The sequence below is a fragment of the Chiloscyllium punctatum genome, chromosome 26 (genome assembly GCF_047496795.1).
Source record: "Chiloscyllium punctatum isolate Juve2018m chromosome 26, sChiPun1.3, whole genome shotgun sequence".
Lineage (NCBI taxonomy): Eukaryota > Metazoa > Chordata > Chondrichthyes > Orectolobiformes > Hemiscylliidae > Chiloscyllium > Chiloscyllium punctatum.
Window position 1 is genome coordinate 5,614,592 of NC_092764.1, and position 19,544 is coordinate 5,634,135.

At 46.0% G+C, this 19,544-nt stretch overlaps 1 protein-coding gene across 1 annotated transcript in view; it reads right to left on the bottom strand.

The window, feature by feature from the left end:
• Nucleotides 1-19,544, bottom strand: part of ces2b (carboxylesterase 2b) — a 126,174-nt gene that overhangs the window by 10,453 nt on the left and 96,177 nt on the right. Inside the window, exons 15-21 of the mRNA XM_072595810.1 lie at nucleotides 15,272-15,389; nucleotides 8,961-9,094; nucleotides 6,338-6,491; nucleotides 4,484-4,588; nucleotides 3,671-3,775; nucleotides 2,299-2,454; nucleotides 220-300 (exon numbers count right to left, since the gene is read on the bottom strand). Of these exons, the coding sequence (XP_072451911.1) occupies nucleotides 220-300; nucleotides 2,299-2,454; nucleotides 3,671-3,775; nucleotides 4,484-4,588; nucleotides 6,338-6,491; nucleotides 8,961-9,094; nucleotides 15,272-15,389 (853 nt within the window). The remainder of the gene's footprint in view (nucleotides 1-219; nucleotides 301-2,298; nucleotides 2,455-3,670; nucleotides 3,776-4,483; nucleotides 4,589-6,337; nucleotides 6,492-8,960; nucleotides 9,095-15,271; nucleotides 15,390-19,544) is intronic.

Consider the following 19,544-nt stretch of genomic DNA (forward strand, 5'->3'; position numbering starts at 1 on the left):
CAACCAGGAACCTCTCGACTTGCTTAAGCCCCTGATTTCAAAGCTGGGTCAGAATGACTTTCTCAAAGCTGCATTCACCTCTGAATCAGAATGGATAAAATGATAAAGAAATTGCGCAGGAGCGAGTTACATTAAGTTCACTTGGAAACAAAAGCCAATCCTGGAGATGTTTCTACACTGACAACCAGCTAGAAAACATAAGCATCAAAAATGTCTTACTAGAGGTTTGATAAACTGGTTAATTTTCTCCTGAATTTGTTCTCTGCTTATTCCTGTTTCCCAGTTGCGCAGAATGATTTGCTGTAAAGAAGAGAGGAGTATATTTAAACATTTGAACAATATCTAGAGGGGAATGCATGAAAACAGCTCAGCAATGGTGTCTCATTTCAACCATCCAGCAAAAAAGGGTCATGGTAACACACCAGGAACACTCCGGAAACTTGGGAACAAAAATCTCACCCCATATTTTAATACTGTCCCGAGGGTGTGCCACACTGTCAGAGGGTCAGTACTGAAGGGTTGCCGCATTGTCAGAGGGTCAGTGCTGAGGGAGTGCCACACTGTCAGAGGGTCAGTACTGAAGGGTTGCCGCACTGTCAGAGGGTCAGTACTGAAGGGTTGCCGCACTGTCAGAGGGTCAGTGCTGAGGGAGCGTCGCACTGTCAGAGGGTCAGTGCTGAGGGAGGGCTGCACTGAGGGAGGGTCACTGCTGAGGGAGTGCCACACTTTCTGAGAATCAGTGCTGAGGGAGGGCTGCACTGCCAGAGGGTGAGTGCTGAAGGAGTGCCACACTGCCAGAGGGTGAGTGCTGAGGGAGTGCCGCACTGCCAGAGAGTGAGTGCTGAGGGAGTGCCGCACTGCCAGAGGGTGAGTGCTGAGGGAGTGCTTCAATTCCATGTGTCTTCCCTGAATTTAAGTTTCACCATTTGCCACTATGAGATTTGAATCCACATCCCCAGAATATTAGACAGGGGTGTTGAACTGTTAATCTATTCACATTGCCATGATACCACCTTCTCCCCTAAACTGACCACTCCATCGATGCTGTTTCCTGCTCTCTCTTAGAACAAGAACAAGTGATCAAATTAGCCTCAAAATTCCGGAAATTCTCCCTTTCACATAATAATCTCTGACTTCTCCCTTCCCTCTCTTGTTTTCCTTGTTTTTATTTCTGGGATTTGACTATTCCCCTGATATCATTGAAGCCCACTGACTCTCATCATTACCCCCCCCTCTCTCTCTCTCTCTCTCCCTCTCTCCCCACCTTCACCATTTTGCTGTTTGTACGGTAGGTTCCCAGCATCGGCAGTATTCTGCTTTTGGGAATGTTGGAATCCTCCAGTCCAGAGGCAGTAAAGCCTTGTACAGCAGCTGGCTGTAGATGATCGATGCTACAGAGGTAGAAGCTGGTGGTTTTGTGATAAAGAGGGTAATGAGGGTCAAATTGAGCACCATTGACCTATTATGCCATTTGGGTATTACTGGAAAAGGACACTTTTCAAATATTTTTTCGCTTCCCAATCAATCAGCACTCTCCTCTCATACAGTACAGGTTCATAAGATATAGGAGCAGAATTAGGCCATTCGGCCCATCATGTCTGCTTCACCATTCGATCATGGCTGATAGGCTCCTCAACCACATTTTCCTGCCTTCTCTCCCTCTCACTTCAAACTATTACTAGTTAAAATCCTGTCTAACTCCTCCTTAAATTCACTCACTGTCCCAACATCCACTGCATTTTGGGGTAGCAAATTCCACAGGTTCACAACCCTTTGGGAGAAGCAGTTTCTCCTCCACTCTGTTTTACATTTGCTCCCCCAGTATAACCATTGTTAGTCAGTAATAGTCCCCATTAGCTGCGATTCACATGCCCCCAGCCAGTTTATTATCCCACTCCTTTGTCTGTCCAACTGTTCTTCTCTCTCTTTGGGCTATGTGCCCACCTAGCTTTTACTCCTTATCCCCTCCCCCCCCAGTCCTATCTTTTGCATAAAAACCAACCTTTTCCTAGCTACCATCAGTTCTGTGGAGGGGTCACTGGACTAGAAACGTTAACTCTGATTTCTCTCCACAGACCTGCAGAGTTTTTCAGCAATTTTTGTTTTTGTTGCATCCAGTTTCAATGTTCATTTTCCCCTTGAATTGGTATTCTTGCAAATTGTCCTGATGTGCGCGAGACAAGAAGCTTTGACAAAATGTACCTTTTCTGCAAACCCCTCCCCAACCCCGGCCCCTCATTCTGTAAGAGACTGGGTTTGCTGTGATCTAGTCTCTATTACTGGGCCGCTGTGTGTTACCTCTGGGTGGACAAGGCTTCCTATCACCTCCTCTGTGGTCACTCCGACTAAGATCGGGATGTTCTGAAACTGTCCTTTCTGGAACATCTTCCAGGGATCATCATTAAGGAAATGTCCATCCACAATGAGAGCGGGAATTAACTGGTACAGCTCATTCTGAAATAGGGATCAGTGTTGTTAATAAACATTAGGAAAGACAGAGGGTGCACTTTCACAACAGAGTTTTGCACAGAATGCCTCATTCTTGAAGTTTAATTGCTGTCAGAGTGAAGGCAGCACAGTTGCCAATTTGTACACAGTAAGATCACACTCTGGGTATTTTTTTCTTGCTCTCAACCAGACTCTCTGTCACCAAGTGTTCTTTTAAGTTCTCCAGTTAGGACCCACACGGTCCCAGTCTTTGTTCAGAAGAAAGCAATGCTTCCTTCCTCCAGGCAGCAGCCCAGTGCATTCATGGACTTGAGAATTGAGTGTGCAATTTGACCTCTTCACCTTCTGATCTGGAGCTATGAGCACAGACCACAGCGATCATAGAATAGAATCAGAGAATCCCCACAGTGTGGAAGCAGGCCAATCAGCCCATCAAATCCAGACTGACCCTCCGAACAGCATCACTCCCAAAGCCCCCTCCCCACACCCCACCCTCTCCCTGTAACGCTGCATTCCCCATGGCTAACCCGCCTAGCCTGCACATCCCTGGACACACTAGCATGGCCAAGCCAACCAACTATAAATGGAGAGAGAGGGGGTACTGGAGTGGATGGGGATGTGCAAAAACAGACAGGGGGACAGGGTGAAGTGGGGGAGGAGGGGGCAGGAGTGGAGGGGGAGGAGAGAGGTGGAGCTGGGTTGGGGGGCTGAGGGGGGAGGGTGATGTGTTTGAGGGATTGCGTGTGTTTGGGAGGGGAGAGTTTGCCTGTTCTGTTTTGAAACTTAGTTCCTGTTTCTGTGCACTGGCACGGAGCACAACAAGCTGATGAATGCCCCTGAGAGGTCACCTCTTGAATACTGTAGAAGGTTGTCTCATCTCCCGGACAAGGTCTGAAGGTGGTAACAACAGCGGCCAATCGCAGTGCAATCCCACAAATATCAGGGAGATCATTGGCCAACGTGTAATGACTGGGGCCGAGGAGGACTCTGCTAGTCTCACATGGTCCTTTGACATCCCCATTGAACAGACAGAACCTGGGATTTACTGACCCAGAGACACAGACTGAGGTTAATCTGCACCCCACACCATTACACCCGCCTCCCCACCCCCGCCACTCACTGCAGCAGGACACAGCCTCACTCAGTAAACCTTCAGCGCAAAGACCTTTCCAGTATCAAATCCAAGTGGACTATCAAGAGTTTCGAGTGTGGAGCAAAGTACCAAACTGGTGGTGATTTGAACCATCTCTTCCTCAGTCTTGTTACGAAGGCAGTGCAGCAGTAGCTGTGACTGGGTGCTATTACATCCTGCTATCTGAGCAACTTCCTGCAAAACACAAATCAGACATCACCTGTCAGACCTTTCCCAATGTCCTCCCGACAACTCCCAGCTCCCTTGGCATCAGGAAGGAATTGCATTTGTGTAGCTGCTTCTTAATGTGGCTAGAATGTCTTGAAGTCTTTCACAGCCAATGAAATACTGAGGAGGGCTCTCTGTTGGTCAGTTAGAAATCGCAACTACCAATTTGTGCACAGCAAGATCCCAGTGAGAAAGCAGAGGATCATCACAGAAATGGAGGCCACTCAGCCCACCGGCCTTCTGTCCCATCATTCAGGGGCTGTGTAACGTCTCCTACTCTCTCTATTCTTTCCTTTCCTTTGAAAATGAATCTAATTTTTAAACATAGGTTTGTATCCCTGGAATTTCGAAGGATATGGGATGATTTGATTAAAGTTTTTCAGAAAGTGAAATGTTGGGATAACCTTTACAATATTATTGTCTTCCAGAAGCATATTGACAGCCTAAAGAGGAAACTGTAGTGGAGCTGACATCAAAAGGTTAATTTACAGATCAACAAACCAGGTTAAAAAGTGCAAACATGTGATAATTGTGTACGCTGGCATCTAGGAGCATGCTCAGTAAGCACAAAAGCGTTTGAGGCTTTGAAGGTGAAAGGTCAATGACCACAATCTGAGGTCCCCATTAAACAAACATCTTCATTACCCATCCCTCACAGAGACTGCACACACTCACCTGTGCCAGCTGGGTTGGTATTGGAGGTACCAATCCTGGCATTAGAGAACTCCCACTTTGTAATATTGCCCGATGGAACAGGCCAGTGGATAGTGGAGATAGAGTCTGGAAGAAAACGCAGAAAAGATTATTTCGCGCATAATAAGATACACTAGGAATAAGTTGTATGTGGGAATATGTTCACTGATCTGTGTTCTTAACTCATCTGCTCAATTATTTTTGAGGCCGTAGGGATTGGGAATGATCACTGGGATAGGGAGGGAGCGGTGACCCCTTTGACAGCCCAGTATAGTAACAACATTCTCAAATTAAACTCTGACTTCATGTTCCTGGAGCTATACCTGACCTTCAGAATCAGAGCTTCACAGTCAGTGAGATCACTGACCAAACGGCCACATTAATACTCAGAGAGGTGCCAACTGTCAATCACAGTTTATCTCTTATCGAGATCCCAGCTGCAGTACCAACTCAACAAGTCAGATTGCACAATGCAATCTGGCTTGATAGCCCCTAACTTTATATTTCTGTTTAGTTGGTGACCGCGGTTATCAGTCACTGCGACATACCCACACAAGCCTGCAGCTTTTCTTTAACAATGAAACTGACGCCTTATTCCACAGAAGAAACAAACTGACTGAATATAGGAGGCAGTTTGAATGATTGTAAATTACAGAATAAAATCCCACTGCAATCTGTTTCCTGACAGTATCCATTACAGAGATTCAAATCCAGAGAGATTACATCCCTATCTCAACATTCCTACACTAACTGACATCCTTTCCATTTCTTTGCTGTGGAGATAATTCACTGGGTCCTTCCAAGTCTGCTAACATGGACTTTTCACAAATCCTAGAGCCTAGACTTTCTCAGTTCTTTTAACTTAAAAAAAACTTGAAGCTTTTAAATTGAAACCCTTCTGATGAAATAACTGGTTCTCTGAATAACCCTGAACTCCTAAGAAAAAAGACAAACTTCAGAACTCAAACCTGGCATCTTCAAACTCAATGCTAGATTCTAAATGTTTACTTTGTCTTTCATAAATCTCACAGTATAAACATCTCTCTATTAACACCACAGGGGTTGCTCATTCACCTGCTTTTTGTTAAAATGCTGGATTTATTTACTGTTGTGGAAGGATTCTCTGTGACCTTTAATTTGAAAGAAGTAATCATCATCTATCTACCTCTACTTTGAAATCTAAAGTTTAAAAATGGTACTAATATACCTAAATTATATACCTGTCATCATAGTCTGAACTCGAATTTTGAGAGTCTGCTTGTTGCAATGACTTGAGAACTGTGGACCCTCCAGTACAGAACATTTCAATCCTCGATCATTGGATGTTGGAAAAATTGGGAATGGGAATAAAGTAGTGATTTTTGTGAAAGGATACTAGGCTTTTTTAAGGGATAGGACAATCAGCAGGATTCTGGAGGATACAAAGACAGGAGCAAGGAGAAGGAATATTTTGGGATGGAGCTGGGTATTGGCGGAATGGGTCAATGCAGGGAATGAGAGAATGGGCTGGGACTGGGTGGTAATAATAAGGGTTAGGGCATGGAATGGACAGGAGGAATGTGGAAGCTGGGAGAATCTGGCAAGTCAGTGGGTGTATGGGCAGGGTAAGAATGATTAAGTTATATCTTAAAAACCTTAACTTTTACAGTTGCATTTTCACTGATTCCCATCATGCAGAGAGGGCCTGGTTCAGAAACTGAGGAGTTACTGAGTGAGTCACTCCACCTTAGACCAGGCTGCAGTTCTAGTGGATTTCTGCTTGAATTGAACAATTGAAGAGAGAGAGAGAGAGAGAGAGAGAGAGAGAGAGAGAATAGAGCAAGTTTCCCACCGTACATGTAGTGAAACACTGAGTGATCCAACTGACTGTCCAAACAGTGTGACTGATCCTGGGTTTCCACCAAACTCCCGAATATTCCTCTGTACCCACTGCAGGGCTGCTAACTGGTCCAGGAATCCAAAGTTCCCTCGAGCATATTGATCTCCTGTGCTGTGTCACAGACAGCAAAATGAAGACATAAAAGATGCTTAATTCTTAACTTTTGCTTATTAACTAGATTGTGGGTGGCATGGTGGCTCAGTGGTTAGCACTGCTGCCTCACAGCGCCAGGGACCTGGGTTCGATTCCAGCCTCGGGTGACTGTCTGTGTGGAGTTTGCACGTTCTCCCCATGTCTGAGTGGGGTTCCTCCAGGTGCTCCGGTTTCCTCCCACAGTCCAAAGATGTACAGGTCAGGTGAATTGGCCATGCTAAATTGTCCATTGTGTTCAGTTGATGTGTAAGTTAGATGTATTAGTCAGGGGGAAATGTAGAGTAGGGGAATTGGTCTGGGTGGGTTACTCTTCAGAGGTTTGGTGTGGACTTGTTGGGCTGAAGGGCCTGTTTCCATATTGTATGGAATCTATCAATTTTATCAAACTAAGTTTTTAGCAAAAGAGCACAGCTTCATGGAAAGGAATCATTGCTGGGGAAGCTTTAACTGAAGGCACAGGACAGTATGACCTGATCAGGAATTTCATGGGATTAGACACTTAGTGAGGCACCTTCCTCCCTCAGGGCATTGTGGGTCTACTGGCAGTACATGGACTGCAGTGGGTCAAGAAGGCAGCTCACCCCCACCTTCTCAAGGGGCAACTGGGATGGGCAATAAATGCTGGGCCCAGGCAGCAATGTCCACATCCCACGAGTAAATAAAAATACTCCTTAACAAAGGTGATCCTGTCATTGTTTGAGAAAAATAGAGGATCTGTGTTGTTATTGGAAGCTGTTCTTGTTACAGCTGGAAGGTGTGAAATGTATGTCTTTGTACTCACCAGGGAATGAAGGAAGAGTATACAAATGCTGAGTTTTACAGTTCACTCACTGAGTCTGTGACAATATACCCTTTCAGCTGCCTGCTGTAAATCGGAATCACAGATAGTAGCCATGGAAACACCATCAATTCATCATTAACCCCCTGTTTATAACCTAATGGTGGTCAGGTCCCAAGCTGGGGTTTGAATCGGGATCTTCAGGCACACAGGTGGAGACATAGCCCATTGGGCAACCGAAATACACAAGTTCAGGAGGGGCTTTTACTCCTGAATACAACAGGCTTGAGAATCTGAGATCACCTCCTGGAGATCTGCTGAGGGATGTGGGATCTCATCCTGGAGAACTCAGGTACCTGCTGAGGAATGTGAGATCTCAGAGGAAGGGCATGGGGGATATGGGTAGGTCAGGGAGAGAAGACGAGTTAAAAACAATGACTGCAGATGCTGGAAACCAGATTCTGGATTAGTGGTGCTGGAAGAGCACAGCAGTTTAGGCAGCATCCAACGAGCAGCGAAATCGACATTTCGGGCAAAAGCCCTTCATCAGGAATAAAGCTTTATTCCTGATGAAGGGCTTTTGCCCGAAACATCGATTTCGAAGCTCCTTGGATGCTGCCTGAACTGCTGTGCTCTTCCAGCACCACTAATCCAGGGAGAGAAGACACAGAGTCTTTGCCAGACAAATCACACTGGGAATCAGAGTGAGAGAGAAAGAACAGAGTGAGAGAGTAAAGAAGGAAGTGGAGGAAAGAGAGATCGATAAACGTGAAAAATAGAGAGACAGGAAGGGAGAGAGAGAGAGAGAGTGAGAGAGAGAGAGAGTGAGAGTGAGAGTGAGAGTGAGTGTGTGTGCGTGTGTGTGTGAGAGAGAGAGAAAAAAAGAGACAGAGTGTGAGGGAGAGAGGAGGAAAGAAACAGAGTGAGGGAGAGAGAGGCTGAGTGAGGGTAAGAGAGAGAGTAAGAGAGAGTGAGGGAGAGAGAGAGTGAGGGAGAGAGAGAAAGAGAGAGGGAGAGAGAGGGAGGGAAAGAGAGAGAGTGAAGGAAAGAGAGAGAGTGAGGGAGACAGAGAGTGGGGCATAGGGAGAGAGAGAGAGAGAGAGGGAAAGAGTTTGAAAGTAACAAACAGAAAGACATTTTTCCAAATGCTTCCATTCACCTCAGAAGGAGATGTGTGCTGGTTTACTGAAAAGGAAGAAATCGATGGAGGAGATGGAGTGTACGAGTCTCTATCCCCCCACGACTGTGTCCTGATGGGCCACTAGTTATTGTTCACTGCTGAAAGTCATTTACACTTATAATCGAGCCTTTAATGTAATAAAATGGCCAAGGATTTCCCCAAGGGTTTTGTTAACCACATAATAACTGTGATCCAAACGAGGAGATATTAGATCAGCTGATGAAAAGCTATGTCAATGATATTGGTTTTAAAAGCTTTCTAAAGTAGGAAAGGGTGTGAGAGGAATGTGTAGGTTAGGTGCATTAGACAGGGGTAAATGATGAGTAATAGGTTAGGGCAATGGGTCTGGGTGGGGTCCTGTTCGGAGGTCAGTGTGAACTTGTTGGGCCGAATGGCCTGTTCCTAAACTGCAGGTAATCTATGATTCTATGAAGCCACAAGGTTCCTATGAGCTTGAGTTTGCACTTACCTGAGGAAGCCAGCCACACTGATCCTGTACTGAATCACCACGACAACGACATTACCATAACCGGCCAGGGCTGCTCCATGAAAGATAGAGCTCTTGCCCAGAATGAAGGCTCCTCCATGAATCCAGACCATAACCTGGGAGGCAGAGCGAGGGAGAAAGTGAAATTATCAGTGCTTACAAACTGAGGAGTCCCCAAGCTATCCCAACTGGATCAGGAAAAACAGAATTTCTTTCAATTGAACGTTTTTGACCCAATCCTCACCCATCCATGATCTGAAAGTCACAGCCAGAAGCTGATTGGCTGCTCCTTTACTCAGTTCATTCGAGGCAGGTCAGAGCCGCTCGGTTAACCTCGACGTTATCACTCACTGGCCATTCCCCAGCGAATGGATCAAAAGATACAGCTCAGGAGCTTGCTCAGACCCACGGTAACAAGGGTCCTGGGGACAGTAGACTGGGAGCAGCATGGGGGAAGGTGATTGGTAAAAGGATGTGAGGGGGACACAAGGAAACCCCTTCCCACCCAGAGCAGGCAGGGATCCAGAATCCGTCGTCCAGTCTAGTCATGGATACAGAAACTATCAATTCTTTGGAAAGGAACTTGGATCCATAAAGGAATTAGGAGAAAGTGAGGACTGCAGATGTTGGAGATCAGAGTTGAGAGTGTGGTGCTGGAAAAGCACAGCAGGTCAGGCAGCACCCGAGGAGCAGGAGAATCGAAGCTTTGGGCAAAAGCCCTTCATCAGGAATGGGGCTTGTGGGCCGGGGGGGCTGAGAGATAAATGGGAAGGGAATGGGGCTGGGGATAGATAGCTGGGAATGCAATAGGTGGATGTAGGTGGGTGAGAAGGTGAAGTGGATAGGTGGCAAGGAAGATGGACAGGTAGGACAGTTCAAGGGAGCGGTGCCGAATTGGAAGGTGGGAGAAGATGGAACTTGCAGGGTACAGACAAAGGCCTGTAGTGGGATACTGGGATTTACAAAAACATATTTTATTGAATCAACTTAGACTCATACAGCTATAGAGAGGTACAGCATGGAAACAGACCTTTCAGTCCAACTCATCCATGCCGACCAGATATTCCAATCCAATCTAGTCCCACCTGCCAGGACCTGGCCCATATCCCTCCAATCCCTTCCTATTCATAGACCCATCCAAAAGCCTTTTAAACGTTGCAATTTGTAACAGCCTCGGTCACTTCCTCTGGCAGTTCATTCCATACATGTAGCACCCTCTCTGTGAAAAAGTTGCCCCTTAGGTCTCTAGTGAGTTTTGAAAAGATTTGTAGCTCAGGTTGAGGTTCTGGATGTAAGTTTTCTCACTGAGCTGGAAGGTTTGTTTTCAGACATTTTGTCACCATACCAGGTATTGCACTGAAGATGTTACCTAGTATGGTGACGAAACATCTGAAAATGAACTTTCCAGCTCAGCGAGCAAACCTACATCCTTAGGTCACTTTTATATCTTTCCCCTTTTTTCCTAAACCTATGCCCTCTAGTTCTGCACTCCCCCACCCAGGAAAAAGACTTTGTCTATTTATCCTATCCATGCCCCTCATGATTTTATAAACCTCTATAAGGTCACCCCTCAGCCTCCGACGCTCCAGGGAAAACAGCCCCAGCCTATTCAACCTCTCCCATAACTCAAATCCTCCAACCCCGGCAACATCCTTATAAATCATTTCTGAACTCTTTCAAGTTTCACAACATCCTTCCGATAAGAAGGAGACCAGAATTGCACACAATATTCCAAAAGTGGCCTAACCAATGTCCTGTACAGCTGCAACATGACCTCCCAACTCCTGTACTCAATACTCTGACCAATAAAGGAAAGCATACCAAACACCACCTTCACTATCCTATCTACCTGTCCAGACTATCCTATTTGTTAAGAAGGCGTATGGTGTGTTAGGTTTCATTGGTAGAGGGATTGAGTTCCAGAGCCATACTGTCATGCTACAACTATACAATACACTAGTGTGGCTGCACTTGGAATATTGTGTACAGTTCTGGTCCCCATATTTCAGGAAGGATATAGAAGCATTAGAAAAGGTGCAGAGGAGATTTCCCAGGATGCTGCCTGGTCTGGAGGGAAGGTCTAATGAGGAAAGGCTGAGAGACTTGGGTCTGTTCTCATTGGAGAGAAGAAGGCTAAGGGGTGATTTGATAGAGACATACAAGATGATCAGAGGATTAGATAGGGTAGACAGTGACAGTCCTTTTCCTAGGGTGATGACGTCAGCTTGTATGAGGGGACATAGCTATAAATTGAGGGTTGATAGATTCAAATTAGATGTCAGAGGCAGGTTTTTCACTCAGAGTGGTAAGGGTGTGGAATGCCCTACCTGCCAATGTAGTTAACTCAGCCACATTAGGGGCAGTTAAACAATCCTTGGATAAGCACATGGATGATGATGGGATAGTTTAGGGGGACGGGCTTAGATTAGTTCACACTAATCCTTATGCTTGTCCTTACCGCCCTTCTTAAACAGTGACCCCATGTTAGCCAACCTCCAGTCTTCCAGCACCTCACCTGTGACTATCGATGATATAAATATCTCAGCAAGAGGCCCAGCAATCACTTCCCTAGCTTCCCACAGAGTTCTCGGGTACACCTGATCAGATTATGGGGATTTATCCACCTTCCTGCATTTCAAGACATCCAGCACTTCCTCCTCTGTAATATGGATATTTTGCAAGATGTCACCATCTATTTCCCCACATTTTATATCTTCCATGTCCTTTTCCACAGTAAATACTGATGCAAAATACTCGTTTTGTATCTCCCCCATCTCCTGCAGCTCCACACAAAGGCCGCCTTGCTGATCTTTGAGGGGCCCTATTCTCTCCCTAGTTACCCTTTTGTCCTTAATGTATTTGTAAAAACCCTTTGGATTCTCCTTAAACTCTATTTGCCAAAGCTATCTCATGTCCCCTTTTTGCCCTCTAAAGAATACTCCTACTTCCTTTATAGATTAGATTACTTACAGTGTGGAAACAGGCCCTTCGGCCCAACAAGTCCACACCACCCCGCCGAAGCGTAACCCGCCCATACCCCGACATCTACATCTACCCCTTACCTAACACTACGGGCAATTTAGCATGGCCAATTCACCTGACCTGCACATCTTTGGACTGTGGGAGGAAACCGGAGCACCCGGAGGAAACCCACGCAGACACGGGGAGAACATGCAAACTCCACACAGAGAGTCGCCTGAGGCGGGAATTGAACCCGGGTCTCTGGCGCTGTGAGACAGCAGTGCTAACTGCTGTGTCACCGTGCTGCCCACTCTTCTACTCTTCTAAGGATTCAGTTAATCTATCCTGTCAATATCTGACATATGCTTCCTTCTTTCTCTTAACCAAACCCTCAATTTCTTTAGTCACCCAGCATTCCCTATACCTACCAGCCTTCCCTTTCACCCTGACAGGAATATACTTTCTCTGAACCCTTATTGTCTCATTTCTGAAGGCTTCCTATTTTCCAGTTGTCCCTTTACCCGCAAACATCTGCCCCCAATCAGCTTTCGAAAGTTCTCGCCTAAGGCCATCAAAATTGGCCTTCCTCCAATATAGAACTTCAACTTTTAAATCTCGTCTCTCCTTTTCCATCACTATTTTAAAATGAATAGAATTATGGTCGCTGGCCCCAAAGTGCTCCCCCATTGACACCTCAGTCACCTGCCCTGCCTTATTTCCCAAGAGTAGGTCAAGTTTTGCACCTTCTCCAGTAGTTACATCCACATACTGAATCAGAAAATTGACTTGTACACACTTAAGAAATTCCTCTCCATCTAAACCTTTAACACTATGGCAGTCCCAGTCGATGTTTGGAAAGTTAAAATCCCCTATCATAACTACCCTATTATTCTTACAGATAGCTGAGATCTCTTTACAAGTTTGTTTCTCAATTTCCCTCTGACTGTTAGGGGGTCTATAGTACAATCCCAATAAGGTTATCATCCCTTTCTTATTTCTCAGTTCCACCCAAATAACTTCCCTGGATGTATTTCCGGGAATATCCTCCCTCAGTACAGCTGTAATGCTATCCCTTATCAAAAACACCACTCCCCCTCCTCTCTTGCCTCCCTTTCTATCCTTCCTGTAGCATTTGTATCCTGGAACATTAAGCTGCCAGTCCTGCCCATCCCTGAGCCATGTTTCTGTAATTGCTATGATATCCCAGTCCCATGTTCCTAACCATGCCCTGAGTTCATCTGCCTTCCCTGTTAGGCCCCTTGCATTGAAATAAAAGCAGTTTAATTTATCAGTCCACTTTGTTCTCTGCTTTGTCCCTGCCTGCCCTGACTGTTTGACTCACTTCTTTTCTCAACTGTACCTGTCTCAGATCGATCTCTTTCCTCAGTATCTCCCTCGGTCCCACCTCCCCCCCCCCCCTTACGAGTTTAAATCCTCCCGAGCAGCTCTAGTAAATCTCCCTGCCAGTATATTAGTCCCCTTCCAATTCAGGTGCAATCCATCCTTCTCGTACAGGCCACTTCTACCCAAAAAGAGATTCCAATGATTGAAAAAGGTGAATCCTTCTCCCATACACCAGCTCCTCAGCCATGCATTCATCTGTTCTATCTTCCTATTCCTGCCCTCATTAGTTCTTAGCACTGGGAGTAATCTAGATATTACTACCCTTGAGGACCTCCTTTTTAAATTCCTGCCTCACTCTCTGTAATCTCCCTTCAGAATCTCAACCTTTTCCCTTCCTATGTCATTGGTTCCAATGTGGACAATGACCTCCTGCTGGTCCCTCTCCCCCTTTGAGAACATTCTGCACCATCTCTAAGACACCCTTGATCCTGGCACCAGGGAGGCAAAGCACCACTCTGATTTTTTGCTGCTGGTCACAGGAATGTCTGTCTATGCCTTTGACTAGAGAGTCCCTGAACACAATCAATCGCTTGGAATCCAATGTGTCCCTCAATGCATTAGAGCCTTGGCTGTTCGTGCTACATTCCCTTGAGAATCCATCACTCCCATACTTGTTTGAAATGGAGATAGCCACGGAAGCCTGCTGCACTACCTGCCTAGCTTTCCTGGAGTTAACCCATCTGAGATACTGTATCTGTGGCTTTCCCCTCTTCCTATAACTGCCACCCATCACACCCCATGTTCTTGTAAATTAATCATTGCTTCTAATCGCTCCAACCGATCCATTCAATCTGACAGGATTTGCAACCAATGGCATTTGTTGCAGATCAGCAATATTATTGCTGCCCTCTGGAACAGTTGGGACTTGAACCGGGTCTCCCTGGTCCAGAGGTAGGAATGCTACCACAACACCACAAGAGTCCTATGTGGATTAGAATGGTTGAGAACAGGTGGTTTATTGTACTGGGCTGGCACAGACATGACACACTGAATGGCCTCTTCCTGTGCTATAATGTTTTGAAGGCTCTATGTTCACACTTCCCTTCCTCCCCCTCTGCAGCTCCTCACTCATTCATCCCATTCCTGACTGAACATTCCTATCGGATCTGCTTCCACTGTCCCTCCAGGCAGCACCTTCCAGATTACAACAACTTGCCACATGGTGGAAAGTATCTCTTCCCATCTCCCAACAAAAGCCTGTGTGCCAGCGGGTTGGTCAGAAATATTTTGTCTTCAAAAGTTAGGAACCCTGTTGATGTGAACAGCCAATCACACTGAGGTTTCCCTCTCTCTCAGGAGTCAGGAAGCTCTTCAGCCTTTTGTTCCCTCACTATCCCCGGATCATTCCCACTCAGTCAGAAGTCACATGACAGGTGGCATGGTGGCTCAGTGGTCAGCACTGCTGCCTCACAGCACTAAGAGATCCAGGTTTGATTCGACCCTTGGGCAACTATGTGTGGAGTTTGCACATTCTCCCCGTGTCTGTGTGGGTTTCCTCCAGGTGTTCCAGGTTCCTCCCACAATCCAAAAATATGCAGGTCAGGTGAATTGGCCGTGCTAAATTGCACACAGTGTTAGGTACATTAGTCTGTGGGAAATGTGTCTGGGTGGTTACTTTTCGGAGGGTCAGTGTGGACTTGTTGGGTCAAACGGCCTGTTTCCACACTGTAGGGAATCTAATCTAATCGATACCAGTTTATAGTCCAACAGGTTTATTTGAAATCACAAGTTTTCGGAGCATCACTAACCCTAACCCTATCACATCGCTCTGAAAGCTTATAATTTCAATTGAACCTGTTGGACTGTAGCCTGGTGTCATGTGACTTCTAACCTTGTCCACCCCAGCACCTCCACCCTGTTCCCACTCAGCAAAGCCAGAGGGATTTAAATGAATCCTACTGCTCCTGCTCCACAAATGATTGACTTACAGGTAGAGAGCTGTTCTGCTGTAAAGGATGGACTGGACTGTAGACACTGAGATACAGGCAGTCCTCACTGGCAGGCACTGGGAAGGGCTCCAAACGGTTCCTGACTTTCTGCAGACACCTGGCAGTGTGAATGAGCAGGAAACATTTTTGTTATTATTCCCGAGAAAAATCACTGACCTGAATCACTAACCATGTTTCTTATTCCCGCACCTGCTCTGAGTAAGATCGAGAATTCCCTGCAATGATATATTTTCACCTGAGATGATTTGAATATGTCTCTTGAGTTTGCTCTCTGGCTCTGCCTGGTCGGTCTGTCCCTAACTCTGTCCATTATTTGGAATTACAGACAATTCACAGCACAGTCCCAGAACTGTCATAAAACCAGAAAAAAACTTTGGATGCTGTACTTCAGAAACAAAAACAGAAGTTATTGGAAAAACTCAACAGGTCTGGCATCAGCTGGAGTTCTCCCTGTGTCTGTGTGGGTTTCCTCTGGGTGCTCTGGTTACCTCCCCCAGTCCAAAAATGTGCAGGTTAAGGTGGATTGGCCGTGCTATAGTGTCCAGGGATGTGTAGGTTAGGTGGAGAATGCAGGGAAAAGGTAGGTGGATAAACTGGGTGGGATGCTCTTTGGAGGGCTGGTGTGGATTTTTTGAATGGCCCTATCCACTCTGTAGGGATTCTATGGAGCATCTGTGGAGAGAAATCAGAGTTAACGTTTCGGATCCGGTGACCCTTCCCCAGAATGTCAGCCTGATGCCTCTGTGCTGCTTCCACACAAACTGATTCACCTCTCGGCTCATGTGCTTCAAGATGTTCTTCTTCTCTTTCAACGGACGAGCTTTTCCTGAAGGGATTCCCAGCTGCTGGGGCCGGGGAGGAAGCCTCAGAAAGGGGGTTAGCAACACAAGGGGGTGCTGGGGGAGGGTGGAGTGAAGTCGATCTATGAGCATTCAGTGGGAGTCTTAAAGCCAGCCCCCACCTGGATATAACAACGGGGTTTCGGGAGATCGAGCTGACCATGGCTCATGGTTTAAACATCAGAACTACGTTGAGATTCTGCACTCAGTCACCATCATGTTCAGTGCTGGTGTGGTCAGGTTTATTTTGTAATCAAGAGCCTTGGGATAATACTCTGAGAATATGGTTAAAATCTCACCTTGGCAAATGGTGACGTTTGATTTAATTTAAAAATAAATCAGGAATGAGAAGCTGGCCTTCCTCGGAAATACATCTGGCCCAGCCAAATAACACAGCCATCCTGTAACTGAGTACTAATTGTTTGGAGCTATGTATGTTCCCTCTAATTCTGCCATGGGAATCTCTGAAGACCATCCAGTAGCAGTGGCTGGAGAATCCAGGAAGTGAAGCTGTCAGAGCAGCGATTAGTGCGAGCAGAGGGACAGGCTGACCATAGAGTCATACAGCAGTGAAACAGACCCTTCAGCTCACCCAGTCCAAGCCGAACATCATCTCAAACATCATCAGCTCACCAGGAGAATCCGGAATAAGGTGGGTGAACTTGCAGCATGGGTTGGTACCTGGGATTTCGATGTTGTGGCCATTTCAGAGACATGGACAGAGCAGGGACAGGAATGGTTGTTGCAGGTTCCAGGATTTAGATGTTTCAGTAAGAACAAAGGAGATGGTAAAAGAGGGGGAGGTGTGGCATTGTTGGTCAAGGACAGTATTACAGTTGCAGAAAGGATGTTTGGGGACTCGTCAACTGAGGTAGTATGGGCTGAGGTTAGAAACAGGAAAGGAGAGGTCACCCTGTTGGAAGTTTTCTATAGGCCTCCGAATAGTTCCAGAGATGTAGAGGAAAGGATAGCAAAGATGATTCTTGACAGGAGAGAGAGAGACAGGGTAGTTGTCATGGGGGACTTCTTAACTTTCCAAATATTGACTGGGAACACGATAGCACAAGTACTATAGATGGGTCAGTGTTTGTCCAGTGTGTGCAGGAGGGCTTCCTGACACAGTATGTAGACAGGCCAACAAGGGGCAAAGCCACTTTAGATTTGGTACTGGGTAACGAGCCTGGCCAGGTGTTAGACTTGGAAGTAGGTGAGCACTTTGGTAATAGCGATCACAATTCTGTTACGTTTACTTTAGTGATAGAAAAGGATAGGTATATACCGCAGGGCAAGAGTTACAGCTGAGGGAAAGACAATTACGATGCAATTAGGCAAGATTTAGGAAACATAGGATGGGGAAGGAAACTGCAGGGGATGGGCACATTAGAAATGTGGAGCTTATTCAAGGAAAAGCTCCTGTGTGTCCTAGATAAGTATGTACCTGTCAGGCAGGGAGGAAGCTGTAGGGCGCGGGATCCGAGGGTTACAAAGTGGAATCTCTGGAGGAAGAAGAAGGCTTATGTTAGGGTGAGATGTGAAGGCTCAGTTAGGGCGGTTGAGGGTTACAAGGTAGCCAGGAAAGACCTAAAGAGAGAGCTCAGAAGAGCCAGGAGGAGACATGAGAAGTTGTTGGCGGAGAGGATCAGGGTTAACCCTAAGGCTTTCTATAGGTATTTAAGGAATAAAAGAATGACGAGAGTAAGATTAGGGCCAATCAAGGATAGTAGTGGGAGGTTGCCTGTGGAGTCAGAGGAGATAGGGGAAGCACTAAATGAATAGTTTTCAACAGTATTCACTCTAGAAAATGACAATATTGTTAAGGAGATTACTGAGATACAGGATACTAGACTAGGTGGGATTGAGGTTCACAAGGAGGAGGTATTAGAAATCCTGCAGAGTGTGAAAATAGATAAGTCCCCTGGGCTGGATGGGATTTATCCTAGGATCCTCTGGGAAGCAAGGGAGGAGATTGCCGAGCCTTTGACATCGATCTTCAAATCATCATTGTCTACAGGAATAGTGCCTGAGGACTGGAGGATAGCAAATGTGGTTCCCCTGTTCAAGAAGGGGAGTAGAGACAATCCTGGTAATTATAGACCAGTGAGTCTCACGTCAGTTGTTGGTAAAGTGTTGGAAAAGGTTATAAGAGATAGGATTTATAATCATCTAGAAAAGAATAATTTGATTAGGGATACTCAGTACGGTTTTGTGAAGGATAGGTTGGGCCTCACAAACCTTATTGAGTTCTTTGAAAAGGTGACCAAAGAGGTAGATGAGAGTAAACTGGTTGATGTGGTGTATATGAATTTCAGCAAAGTGTTCGATAAGGTTCCCCACAGTAGGCCATTGTACAAAATGTGGAGGAATGGGATTGTGGGAGATATAGCAGTTTGGATCAGTAATTGGCTTGCTGAAAGAAGACAGAGGGTGGTGGTTGATGGGAAATGTTCATCCTGGAGTCCAGTTACCAGTGGTGTACCGCAAGGGTCGGTGTTGGGTCCACTGCTGTTCTTCATTTTTATAAACGACCTGGATGAGGGCGTAGAAGGGTGGGTTAGTAAATTTGCAGACGACACTCAGGTCGGTGGAATTGTGGATAGTGAGGAAGGATGTTGTAGGTTACAAAGAGACATAGATAAGCTGCAGAGCTGGGCTGAGAGGTGGCAAATGGAGTTTAATGCGGATAAGTGTGAGGTGATTCACTTTGGTCGGAGTAACCAGAATGCAAAGTACTGGACTAATGGTAAGATTCTTGATAGTCTAGATGAGCAGAGAGATCTCGGTGTCCAGGTACACAGATCCTTGAAAATTGCCACCCAGGTGGACAGGGTTGTTAAGAAGGCATACAGTGTTTTAGCTTTTATTAACAGAGGGATCGAGTTCCAGAACCATAAGGTTATGCTACAGCTGTACAAAACTCTGGTGCGGCCGCACTTGGAGTATTGTGTACAGTTCTGGTCACCGCATTATAAGAAGGATGTGGAAGCTTTGGAAAGGGTGCAGAGGAGATTTGCTAGGATGTTGCCTGGTATGGAGGGAAGGTCTTACGAGGAAAGGCTGAGGGACTTGAGGCTGTTTTCGTTAGAGAGAAGAAGGTTGAGAGGTGACTTAATAGAGACATATAAGATAATCAGAGGGTTAGATAGGGTGGACAGGGACAGCCTTTTTCCAAGTATGGTGACAGCGAGCATGAGGGGGCATAGCTTTAAATTGAGGGGAGATAGATATAGGACAGATGTCAGAGGTAGTTTCTATACTCAGAGAGTAGTAAGGGAATGGAATGCACTGCCTGCAACGGTAGTAGATTCGCCAACTTTTAGTACATTTAAGTCATCATTGGACAAGCATATGGACGTACATGGAATAGTGTAGGTTAGATGGGTTTCAGATTGGTATGACAGGTCGGTGCAACACCG